Genomic DNA, 13,648 nt, shown 5'->3' with positions numbered 1-13,648 from the left:
ATTTGAAGATATTTTCCCCTTCGCGTGAACCCAACTGTGTTTAAAAATTGAGGGCCAAATTCTGCTCTTATATTATGCAACTTGTTAATATGAATTGCACAGATATAATTAAGAGCAGAATTGGCTCTGCATATCAGTATCTTTATCAAAAGTATCTTGTCCATGAACAGCTTCCAAATATCTTTAAATAGGTTGTCTCTGTTCAATAACCTGTAGATACACTTTCTTTTTTTAAACTAATAGATTAAAAAAAGAGATCAAGACCCAGAGCTAAGGACTCTGCATTCTTAAACCTTTCAGCTTATACATCATTATTCTATTTATCTCCATGCAAGAGTTATATCTTCAAAAATACCTGTAAAGTCTCATGAAGCTGTCAGCTTCTTGTTGTCTACTACTAGTGGATGAGAAAGATATATTCTTAGAAAGAATAGTTTTCTTGAATGCAAGAAACTTCTTTAGATCAAATGAGTTACACACCTAATAGTTTGATTAATGTGTATAGTTTAAAAAAATACCAGCACTGGGTTCACGGAGGTCATAGATTTTAATGCTCCTTTCTTGGGGAAGCAGAATCATTCCATTCCACTGATAAGTGAAAAGAATCGAACTTGAGCTGTTCTCATTCTTTTAAGTAATGGTAATGTTTGGTAGAGTTATGGCTAAAATTATGAATTTGATTATAAAATTAGTAATATTCTGTCTGATTAACAATTTGCTTCTTCCTTACTTATTGACTTTTGCAGAATTGTAATTTCTGATTAGCCTTTGACTTTTAAAACAAACAAACAAAACTCCTACCATATGATGAAGCTTTTGATGGTCCCTCCTGGTTGGATGCTTATCTGAAACTAATCTAGACACTTCAAACCTCTTCAGTCTGCAAAATTAAACTAGAAATCTCCAAGAACAGACTTTCTCTATTGTCGCTCTAATGCCCAAGAATAAGAGATGGCTGAGCACATAAAAAGGAAAAAATACTAAAAGGTCTGGTTAAAACAACCTGATTTATTTTCTTTTTTGGAAAGAACATTTTTTCAGGATTTCTCTTTTGGTAGTTCTAATTTTACTTGAGAGTAGGAAACACATTTGGTTGAGTCACAGAAAAGCAGTTATGGTTCTCCCTTGTAGGTGAGGATATACAAGTGTTGCCTCTTGGCTAAGGAACATCCACAAACAAAAAGGTTCTGTTTTTATAATCAGGGGAGCAAAAACAAAATACAGAAATACTTGGCCACTTGTGTTCAGATCATGTCCAGTTAGAATCCTGATTAGAATGTAGGAAGTATAGGTCCTTTCAACAAGAAACCTCCAGCCCAAGAAACACCTCTTAATGAACCACAGCTGAAGACCTTTTCTCCATTTTTGGCATGTAATGGAATCATTATGTCTCAGTGCAAGATCTCTTCTCTCACCCCAGTGAAGTAATATAACCCCACCCCTCATATCCAGCTAAGTTCAGGGTATATAATTGCACAAGAATTTTGGCTTTTCTGGTTCTGGTCCCAATTGGAAACCAGAAATATTGAAAAACCTGTATTGTATCTTTCAAACCGTTATAAAATAGCTTGGCTTTTGACATGAGAGAAATTTTTAAGCTATTACTAAATGTTTTCGTTTATCCCTTCTGAAGCCCTGAACATCCAATGGTACATTTAAATGATTGATATTAAACCAAATGAGCAAAATATTTGGGAAGGGAAAGGGTAAAAACACCTCTCTTATTTATCGTCTGCTTTATCCATTGAGCCTAATTGTTGAGTTCGTATACAGAACAGTTAGTTACAGTGTTTGGCCAAGATCACTGCTTGAATACTGACCCATTTGGTATTACTCAGTTTGGCCTTGCTAGTATCCAATGGTAACAAGTTCAAAAGTGCCTTATTTACCTAAGCCACACACAGGCACATTTGAAAATTTGACCCCATAACTGTGAAATTGGGGAAATGGAAATTGCACCTTATTTGCAATGAGATTTTTGTCTTCTCTGAGTTAATAAATCATTTTGCACTTAGAAATAAATACTTAACTGAGTATTATCTGAATGTATTTGGAAGTTGAAAGAGTGCTAGAGAAACCAATATTACGTATTTAATCTTCACAAGATAATCCACCTGTGTGGTGATTTTTGTTCCCAGTATTCCTTGTTAAAGTCAGTGGGAGCTGTCCCGTGATTTCAGTAGACAGTGAATCATTTCTTAGTGACTGTTGTGGATTTTTCTCTCTTTCTCTCTCCCTCTGATTATAAAATAATAATCAAATCAATGCTCAGTATTCTTATGAACACAAAACTCCTATTTACTTTAGTGGAAGCTCAAGGTGCGGAACAGTAGCAGCATAAGGTATATGTGTAAAGAGTGAGGCACTCCAGAACAGATACAATTCTAAGCATATGCCACAGATTATAATTTTGTTCTATCTTTTAACCTTTTGCCCATCTCAACTTGCTATTGAATGCTGTCATCACCCCACATTATCTCTGACTAAAAGGGGCTCTTACAACTCCCTTTCTGGACTGCCCTATTGATCACCTGGTAGGGGGTGTTGCATATGTGATCCAGATGTCCCTGTTGCTTAACCACTTCTCCCCAGGAGCATTGTCTCCATTCCACCAGAATTGTGTGGTGATGGATTTTTTATTTTATTTTTGAACTCTAATCAACTTTAGGCTGCTCTCAAATCAGGTATTTAAACCCAGGGAATTTCAGAGCTGCAGTTCAACAAAGTCCCTTTGAAAATCACCTTTTAAAAATAATACACTTGAAATGCCCCTTATATAGAGTCTTTAGTAATCTTTATAAGACAAGTTCATTGCATGTATATGAGTTGATCCTACAAGATGCTAAGTGCCTTATGGAAGGTTCTGAGCGTCCTCAACATTCAGCAGGATTGGCTCCTTAAAAATATTTTTCTGCAAGGTCATTTTAAAAAAAACAAATTTGATTTTAAATTAAGCACATTGGGCCTGATCCAGTGCTCACTGGAATCAGTGGAAAGGCTGCCTCTGACTTCAGTTGACCCACTGTGCAAAATCTTCAACTGAACCAGCATTCAAGGTTCATATGCTTTTAAACATACTATCTGATACATTGGTGCTCTAACTCTGTCAAGTTCTAAATTAACTAATATAAAGCAACTCCAGTAAATCAGATGGAATGATACAAGGCTAGATGAACCACTCAACACTAATAATGGTAACGAAGAATCACCTATCAGTGAGAGAAAAGCTACACATTAACCAGTAGAGGTATCTCATGGATGGATATTAATTTTTTTAAGAGAAATTAAACAAAATGAATGCCAGTGCAATGTAATTAGGCTTGGAAGTATTTGTTTTTTATTGGTAAATGTCAGTAAATATTGATTTCACTGTGCACACACACACACACGCAAGCACAAAATATTTCCATTGATCATGACTGAAATTTAGAGGTAGGCAAAGTAAGAACAATGCTGCTTGAGAACTAGAGTTTGATTTTAAGGATATTTGCTTTGCATATTTTGACCTATAATGTGGGAAATTTGTGCTTTACCAGATATAAACTTTAACTTTTTGAATCTCAATGTCTGCTGACATTAAATAATTGTCTGACCCCCACCCTTAGTTTCCCACAACTGAAAATTTAAATAGATAAAAATTTAAAAAATTCTTACAACCCAAAATTTTGCACCATGAACATTTTTTTAAAAAATGAAATAAACATTGAAAAAATGCTTAAAAATAAATATTGATATTATCCATTGAAATTATTTAAAATATTTTTTGCCAAACCTAAGTGAATGAAGATCCTCATAAGACTGCTTCATTTTATATACAGTAGTTCTTCAAATAGATGCCACATTTCTGGCTCTTGTCTCTATGCCTGTTTCCCTTTCCACTTTTTGTCTTGTCTAATTAGATTGTAAGCTCTTCAAGGTGGGACTCTGTCCTATTATGTGTTTGTAAACTGTCCTGATTTCAATAGAGACCTTTAGACCAGTGGTCCCCAAACTTTGTACCTCGTGCCTCCTCCTTACCCCTGTCTGTGCCTCCCCTCCCAGGCCGTGGCTCCAGGAGTGGGGATGTGTGGACAGGGGTAAGGAGACTGGGCCAGCTGGGAGTGGGAGCAGCCAGGGCCCCCGGGTGCGGGGCCAGTGGCCGAGAGCAGGGCTCCCAGGCGTGGGGCCAGCGGTTGGGGCCAGGAGCAGAGCTGAGTGGCGCTCCTTCCCCACCTCCTACCCCCTGGTGGGGGCTGGCCCAGGCAGCAGCTGTGCCCTCCCACCCCCCAAACGTTCCTCCTTGCCCCCTTAAGGCGGGCGAGTCCCACGGATTGGAGACCTCTGCACTAGACATTACTGTAATTTTTTTAAATGATCATTTGTTTAGTCTTACACAAGAGGTTGTTTAATAATTAGTAACTTCTAACAAAATATTATTATAATGATTTTTATGTCTAGTTTTCCCCTAGATTTTTAAAAATGAGAGTCAATTTGGAGAACTATGGTTTATTACAGTGACAGCAAAATAAGTAGGGAGGTACCACCAAGTAAGACACATTTTAGTCCCTTGTCAAAATCCTGCTGCGTCATCAGGCTCAAGACATTTGACCATAGCTGCTGAACTCATTGGTAGGAAAATGACTTTTTTATGGTTCCAGAAGATATGAGAAGTTGGGGCCAGATTCTGATATCCAACTCATGTTGTAGTTCCTTACTCCACAAGTGGTCTGATTAAATCAGAGGAACTGTTTATAGAGTAAGATCCTAGAGGATGTGAATAAGAGTGGTGGAATCTAAATAAATTTTAGTTTTTAAGCTGTATTAGTGTCCAGTACATATTGTGAATGATCTCAAATTGAAATGGCTAGGTCTTTAAATACATACACATTTTTAAAGTAATACATGGACATTTAATCATGACATCTTACTTTTCATAAAACTCCCATATCGTTTTCTACCATGCAGTAGTTTTGTTTGATTCCATATTAGGATTAAATTTATTTTTATTAAATTGAAAGTTTAGTTTTATTTAAATAAAAACTTGAAATAGTATGTCTAGACCTGGGGTCAGCAACCATCAGGATAATCTGCTGGCAGGCCGCGAGACATTTTTGTTTAGGTTGATCATCTTCAGGCCACGGCTGCCGCTTCCCACAGCTCCCATTGGCCTGGAGTGGCAAGCCACGGTCACTGGGAGCTGCGGCAGGCTGTGCCTGCGGATGGTCAACGTAAACAAAATGTCTTACGGTGCCAGTGGATTGCCCTGTTGAGCCATGTGCTGAAGGTTGCCGACCCCTAATCTAGACTTTGAATTAATTCCAAATCCTAGCATGGTTTCTCTGAGGCATCTGACGGGTTTTATCAGAGGAAATTTAAGTAATTTGTTGAACAGTTTGACTTTAAACAATGGAGATATGACAGTCACTGAAATGTAACTGGAGGGATAGCTGCAGCATTTACTACGTTTGTCACTCAAGTTTGTTGTGCTCTTTTTAGTAAGACAGCTGCTATTTTTTTATTTAGTTGATTATTATGGGTGTCAGATATCATTTGCATTTATAAAATTATTTTGGGTATGTTGTTTGAAGATGTTAGCAAATGTAGTATGGTCAGATATAGAAACTGTCTGGTGAACACTGAATGTAGGAAACCTTTAGCAATGTTCAGATTGGGGTATACAGATCAGATTGGCTCACATGGGACTTACTAGCAGGGCTGCAGCTGTCAGCGGAAAAAAAAGTCAGACCGGCTCTTATGAGGATTATAGGCATAAGGGTGTTGCAAGTTTTTTTGGTTAAAAATTGGCCTGTGTCATTGATGTTTTTTAAATTATATGTATCCGAAATTATATTTTATTAGATAAATATTAGGCGATGGGAAGGATTTTTGCCAACACCTCATCCTTCTGTGTTACACATAAAATAATTAAATTAAGATATTTCATTTTTCAAGAGAGATTAGTATTTTAAAACATTTTAATTTGTTTACTGCAAAAAACAGTGATGCTACCATAGACAAGACCACAAATTAGTCCGTCTCCAATGTTCTGATCCTGAAAAATGTTTTATTTTTTACTGCCTATCTCGGAACTTAGAGTAGAATGGTTGATGTTGATGCTAACATCCTTTAGTCTAAAGATTCTACCCAGGAGATTTTTCTCAGTGTGGTAAGATGACCTGCATATTTACAGTGTCTCAATACCAGTCTTATTAGTGGTATATCTAAAAAAGAAACTGAGTGTGCTGTACAAAAACCATGCTACATTATTCATCTTTATTTCTTTTTAAGGTTAACTTTTTTTTTCAGTAAGGAGAGGAGAAAAGAGGTGGATATGCAAGATCTGGGCAAACATGAGTTACTGAAGATTTTCATTTCTTAACATTATTCATCTTATTTTTAATCTCTTCCACAAACACAACAGATCGATTCCCTTCCTGATCAGAGAAGGTTTGCACCTGCAAATCCCCAAGTATTTATTGTGGCTGAATTGATCTGAAGCTAGGCTTGGAATTTCAATGTTTACATTTGACTTTTGGTGGTTTTTGGTTGATCACAGACAAATCCCAAAGCATAGATGGATAATGTCACCTCCCCAGCAGCATTTATTATATAGCACTGGCTGCTCCTGATTTAATGTCCAATACTTCTTAACTTTCTTAGAATGAGAGAACCTCTCATTTCAAGACTAAAGATATATTCCAGCATGAAATACACCCTCTGGGCAAAAGCTTAACAGGAACACACAGAAGAAATACATAATTTTTATTATTTTTGAATATGCTTTGGAACAAAGATGTTTTTCTTCTTTTAGGACAACTTGAAATTTAGCCAGTAGGGCCAAAAATGGGCTTTATTGTGCAATCTGCACATACATTTGAAAGCACCTGTTCACTCAGATAGTCTCGTTAAGAAATCCACTGTTGGGATTCTTTTGTGAGCAGGTGATCACTCACTGATGTAAATAAGGGTAGCACAATATAATCCAAAGCGAGGAAGGGAAATTTTGGCCAGGTATAATGAGGATTGTATACATCCCAACTCTTGAAATCCAACTCAGGTTTCATTTATTCAAGGGGCGGGAAAGAAGCATGTAATAATTTTAAAAGCTGACATAAGACTTTTTCATTCCCCACACACACACACATACATACACATACACACACTCATTTCTGGGTCAGTTACATAGAAGTTAGGATTTTTGGGTTGTACTACAGGTTCTGTAGTTACAGATTGAAATTTGACTTGAATAGGACCCATCGTTAATCCTGCAGAACCCTAGGGATATATGTGGGAGAGGGATGCTTGTAAATAGGATGAGTAACTACATGTTGCCAGTTTGCATGCCTAAAAGGGCCAATTGCTCACATATGAGCATATTTTGGGCACATATATGAAATGTTTTAGAAAATTTAACTGGTAAAGAAACAACAAAAATAAGAATAAGTATAAAATGAGTTAGGATCTTATTAAAGATGTTTTATCAGTCATCACTGATGCTATAGTTATGGTTGAGAAGACACTTGTATAATTCACTAAAACCTCAGGCCACAATGACTTGTAGCCCCATCAACCCACAGTCTCCATGTCTGTTGAACGGTAAAAATTAGATAGGAATTCTGAGCTGCATACCGAAGAGTTGTAAGGTGCAAATTTACATTGTGTGATGGCTGATCATAGGCAGGCTTTATCAGGTATATGCTGATATAAAGTCACAGTGTTGCCCTCTACAGGCATCCGCTGAAAGCTGTTAAACATCTATTTATCAAGAACCATAAACAACAGGATACATTTGTGAAGGACAGTATTAATAGATTTCAGACCAGGTCTAAGCTGTCCCTGTAAGCAAAAGTCTTCCTCTGTAAGAAGAATGGGGGGTAGCACTTAGCTGTCAGCACTCATCTGCTTACAGACCTCTGCAGACTTTACCTTCAAAATACAAAAGCTTTAAAACATAAAAATGTCAGCTGGATTAATTAAATGTTTGAGTACCAGCGGCTCCTACAGAGTTCGAAGGCTCATAGCATAAATTAGGGACATCAGGGGTCATGAGAGATAGTGTCAAGTTTCAAACAGATGTGAAACTTCTAATTCAGAACACACAGAATCACACAGCAGCCTTGTTAAAAAATACTTTGCCAAGTCCATACATTTGTATTTAATAAGATAAGGCAGGGTGGAGGAAAGGGGAGTGTTTGCATTTCACAAGTACTCCATTGCCTTTATTTCTGTTGTTTTTTCATTTAAGTGGGATCTTTCCCCACAGGCATTAAAGAATGGGCCAGCCTATTAAAGGCCAAGGCTCCTAGAAGGCTATACATGCAGCATTGAAACCCAGTGGGTCAGCTATAATGTAATCACAGTGTGTCACTTTAAAAAACTATTTCTCTAGGCTGGCTCCAATGCACACTTGTGCAATTCCTCAAGTTTTTGTTCATACGGAACAAAACATCCAACATCTTTTTGTCAAGCACTCAAGGATAAGCACCTCAAACAGTGACATGAAAACTGGAAAGCGGGCGGGGGAAGTCTGCCTTGCTCCAAGTCAGAATGAATGTCCCCATAGTTAGCTGTGCCGTCCCTTCACTCACTCTGTGGCCTTGGGCACATCATTGCAACTTGTCCAGAGTTTTCCCATATTTAAAATGGAGCTAATCTTACTTATTTACTTACCATGCAGTGTTGCTGTGAAGGTCAGTTAATGTTTATATAGTGCTTGGAACCTGTCAAAGTTCTGCATGCATGTAAAGACTTTTTTTATGACCAACTGAGTTTTCCTAGATTGGCTGAAAGGGGTTCGTTGTATCTGCACATAAAGGAGTGTTCTCCAGGCAGCAATGTTATTAGCCGGAATAGATTCCATTTAGTTGGAAAATTAGTTAGCATAGATTAGCTTGTTGAAAAATATGTTTGGTGATGGAAGAAATCTGATTTTGTTGATAAGCCTTTTGTGTGCAATTAGCCTAGGTGCTGGAGTCTTATTCCAGGACATTGCCTAAAATACTCAAAAGAAAAATTTACGTAAGAAATTGTAAAATTTATCATTAGTTTTAAATTATAGAATTGCTACAGAAAACCTCTACTGAGTGGATCTGAATGGCCTAGCCTCTGAGTTACATGGTATAAATTCGGAGTGACTTCACTGAAGTCAGCAGAAACTATCCTGATTTACATCAATTTAAGTGTTCAATCCTGTGAGGTGCTGAGTGCTCTCTACTCCCACTGAGGTCATTGGGCACCTCACAGAAGCTGCTGTGCCTCCCATAGGGCAGATCTTGCTGCCATCCTGTTTGTTAAATCAACAAATGAACAGAAGTGGGCTTTGTAATTAAATTGGCTTGTGACACTCAAATGGTTCTAATGATGAATAGATGTGAAGTGAGGGAAATGTACTGTACTTTGAGAACAGTTAGTGACTAACCATAAAAGTGACCGTGTACTAGCCACAATAGAATTCATCCTAGCACAGTTGTCACCAAACAGCTTTTTTTAATCCCTTTCTGCATGTTTTCATATTTTATGACAAAATCAAGCAGCTGAAAGTGATACTTTAATCCAGCCTTGCATGCTGTCCAAACAGATCTTTTGTTCTTTATATGCAGTTTCCCTAATGCTCAGATCTTTTTCTCTCTGTTTGAACTGAACATGAACACTAGAAAAGAAAAATGTTCGACACGCAACCATGCTGTGCTGCCTTGATGTACTGAGGCAATTGTTTCTTTCCTCTCTGCATTTGTTGACTCTGATGCTCATCTTATTTTCAGGTGAGCGCCCTTACCAGTGTCCTTATTGTGACAAGGCTTTCAGCAAGAATGATGGACTAAAGATGCACATTCGCACCCATACAAGGGTAAGCGTGGCCCACTTGCTTTAATTGTTACTTAAGAATGGGGGTCGGCAACCTTTCAGAAGCGGTGTGCCCAGTCTTCATTCATTCACTCTAATTTAAGGTTTCACATGCCAGTAATACATTTTAACATTTTTAGAAGGTCCCTTTCTGTAAGTCTTATAATATATAACTAAACTATCGTTGTATGTAAAGTAAATAAGGTTTTTTAAATGTTTAAGAAGCTTCATTTAAAATTAAATTAAAATGCAGAGCCCCCTGGACTGGTGGCCAGGACTCGGGCAGTGAGTGTGCCACCGAAAATCAGCTCACGTGCCACCTTTGGCACCCGTGCCATAGGTTGCCTACCCCTGCTTAAGAACCGTGATTGTCCATGGACAATGCAGGGAAATAAATTATTGCTATTTGTATAAAGGGAGGATGTTTCAAAGATATTATTTGTGCTTCAAAATGGAGGGAAAGGGCATAAAAATTAATAATCTTAGAATTCTGTTTCTGATTCCTACATGGATCTGTGTGTGACCTTGGACAAGTTGGGGTTTTTTTTTTGTGTGCCTCATTTTTCCACATATAAAAAAGGGTAATTATTACTGTCTTCCTAACAAAGTTGTCTTGGGACTTGTTCAGTGTTTAAAATCAATTAATAGGTTAGTGTCGCTATCAAAGCATCATTATTAGTAAGAGAGAGAGAGTTAAATGCCCTACATTTTTGTATTTCTTTTACCTCCAGATCTAGTCTCTGGCAAACTCTCTGTCTGTCTTAATAACAATAATGGCATGTGTAGCGCTTTTACCCTAATAACTGTTTACAAATATCAATTAAGTCTTAAAAAAACCTTGTGAAGAAGGTAGGAATAATATCTGTAATGCAGGCTGGAGATGTCTCTGAAGATTATTCTCTGACCTTAGGATCACAGATATCCCCGGAGTCATCTGTTCTGGTTTAAAAGGCTAGTCATGTATATCTGTTTACTGAAGACAATCCTTGCTCCCACTCTCTCCCCCTTGTGCCTGTCTAGCGAAAGAGGTGGCTTTAAACAGGCAGCTATGAATTCTGCTTGCATATGAGAATCCCAAGTGATGTAAAGTCATCATAACCAGTTTTGTGCTATTTATTTCTGGTCTCCCCCACCCCCACCAAGTTGGGGACAGATTCTAGGCTGGATGTGCGCTGACACCTTTTGTGGAATAGAAAAGTATTGTAAATTTCACTTTGTGTAGATAGATCTTGATCACCTGCATAATGCAGACAATGAAGTGCTCACAGAAGCACATTATTTTTGCAGTCTAAGGAAATTAGTCATTTCAAAGAAGTAAGAAGCTTTTATTTGCCAGAACTGGAATACTTACAGAATTGCTCTTCTGAGAAGTGTAATTCATTAGGATTTTCCTTGTGTTATTTATGCGCTTAGATATCCATAATAACTCACCTCTGTAAGGAATTTTTATATATCTCTCTCTCTCTCACACACACACACACACACACACACACACACACACACACACACACACACACACACACTCACTCACTCACTCACTCACTCACTCACTCACTCACTCACTCACTCACTCACTCACTCACTCACTCACTCACTCACTCACTCACTCACTCACTCACTCACTCACTCACTCACTCACTCACTCTCTCTCTCTCTCTCTGTCTTCTCAGTCTGGCAGCTCGCTAGACCCTTGTTACTTAATACATTGCTTACATGTGTTCCCATATGTCTTTCCACATTGCCACTGTTGTATGTAAGCAAAACACCATTAACACCTTTAAAACTTGCCAGCTGGCTTTAAAAGACATGTAAAATATGGGACTGAATGAAAGATGGGCTAAGGACTTGCGTGAATATGAGGTAGAAGGAAAAAGGAAATGCTTCAAGCTCTGCTTCTGCATGACAGAACAGCTCAACCAGATACACTAATTAGTCAGTCTGCAGCAACCAGGAGACATTGGTATTTGGATTTTACTGAGTGGAAATTTGTTTTCTATAAATAAAGTTCTTCAAGTGATGGTCTCTACATGTATTCTGTTTGAGGTGTGTATGAGCCTGAGATCAGAAGATTTTTACTAGCATTAACTGGAATTTTTCAACATATGTGGTCCCTAGCTATATTCCACTACCCACCTTCCTTCATCTCTGCTGTGGAGTCTTATCCTGGGGCTATTCATGGTAGAAAGGTAAATGGAGAGGCGGTCAGTCCACGTTGCCATTTATACGCTAAGGAGGAGGAGAAGAGCACAGGTGCAGACCAACAGACACCACTAGCAAAAATCTTCTTGTCTCAGGCGCACAGTGTGCTTGCTCACCTGGTGTGGAATACATATAGAGACCACACATCTCAGAGAACTCCATTTATTGGTCAGGTAAGTAATCTTTCTATTTTATGTTTAAAATGGCTCAAACAGAATTTATTGTTGTAATAATTCAATTATTTAATCAAAATAGCATCAGTTCAGAAGCCAAGAAAACAGCATTTCCTCAGCTTACTCAACTCATGTCATATGTAGTATGATGATTTCAGTACATCTGAGATGTCATGACTGCCCAATAGGAGGCTGGAATGTCCTATTTCTCCTCTTTTTTGACAAGCAAATGAGTGGAAATCCTTGCAGCCATGTTGTGGGCAGACACAGAATTCTGTTTGAATTCCTGGTTTTAGTGCTGTCAGGTTATTTATATACCACTTAACCCATAGTTCTGAAGTTTAAAAGTCAAGTTTGTTTATATATGAGTGACATTTTATATAAACTCACACCAGAGTAGGGATCTGTCATTTCAAAATAGTGGGGCTCAATACTGGCATGTTTGGAGTAAACAAGCTTATCGCTATAATTAAGTTGCCCTCATGTTTCCCTCTCCTTCACACCCCAGCTCCATATTTGCATCTGGATAGCAGAAAACTTAATTTCTATGAAGGTGTCATTGTTTGAAAGGTAACTAATAGTATAAAATAAAATACCATTGATTTTAAGACCAGAAGGAATCATTATAATAATCTAATCTGACATAAAACAGGTCATAGAATTTTACCCAGTAATTCCTGCATCAAGCCCATAAGTTCTGGCTGAGCTAGCGCATATATTTTAGAAAGAATCCATCAGTGGTTGTTCCAATAGTTAATTATCTTTGCACATATTAGCTTAATATTAACTTAATATTAGCTTAATTCAGATAAAACATTGGAAACTGTGATTTTTCTTAATGAAAGTACGTTCCATCCTGAGCGCTTCTGAAAATTCTAGAGAAATTTCCACCATTCAACATTCCCGGTGCCGTCAAACCACTTCTGCATCCCTGAGGTTACACACTGCAAACCCCAGTTTGAACAGCAAATAGCTTATTCAAATTTCAGATACTTTCAGGTTCAAAATATTGAGACGTATTTGGTTTCTTAATGTGGATATTAGTTGATATGTTTTTACAAACTTTTATATACATTTAGATACCCTTAAACCTGTAGTTCCTTATGGACCTAGATCCATAAACGGACCTAGATGTTTAAGGCCAAGACTTAGGTGCCACTGAGATCCTCAGAACCCCTGCTCAGCTGACAACTAACTCTGGAGACACCTAAAATTCCTTGATCCTGGAGAGTGTACCATTAAAGTCCCCTAGGTGCCCAAGGATATGTTGATATTGCATTGTAAACCTACGTCTGTGGGACTTGGGCTTGTGGACATGGTGTTTCCAAACCATTGTTTGAGCATGCAGACTGAACTGAAAACCTGAGTTTACAATTCCTAGACCCAGGTACAGGTCTCACAGCCTTGATGAGGTGTCTGTACAGAACTACACAGACCTTCTGACTCAGGTCTGT

The 13,648-nt window shown here is 38.0% G+C and overlaps 1 protein-coding gene across 11 annotated transcripts in view; it reads left to right on the top strand.

Moving 5' to 3' along the window:
• Positions 1-13,648, top strand: part of PRDM5 (PR/SET domain 5) — a 144,100-nt gene that overhangs the window by 101,872 nt on the left and 28,580 nt on the right. For 10 of the 11 annotated variants that reach the window (XM_050946428.1, XM_050946432.1, XM_050946435.1 and 7 more), the window contains one exon: positions 9,741-9,826. In XM_050946428.1, coding sequence (XP_050802385.1) covers positions 9,741-9,826 — 86 coding nt within the window. Of the gene's footprint in view, positions 1-9,740; positions 9,827-11,937; positions 12,019-13,648 lie in introns of those variants that run through there. The other variant, XM_050946434.1, reaches the window with a different exon arrangement.

This window comes from Gopherus flavomarginatus, chromosome 3 (genome assembly GCF_025201925.1).
Source record: "Gopherus flavomarginatus isolate rGopFla2 chromosome 3, rGopFla2.mat.asm, whole genome shotgun sequence".
In the NCBI taxonomy this organism is placed as follows: Eukaryota; Metazoa; Chordata; order Testudines; family Testudinidae; genus Gopherus; species Gopherus flavomarginatus.
Note: the sequence above shows the minus strand (reverse complement) of the source record. Positions and strands in the feature narration are given on the sequence as shown.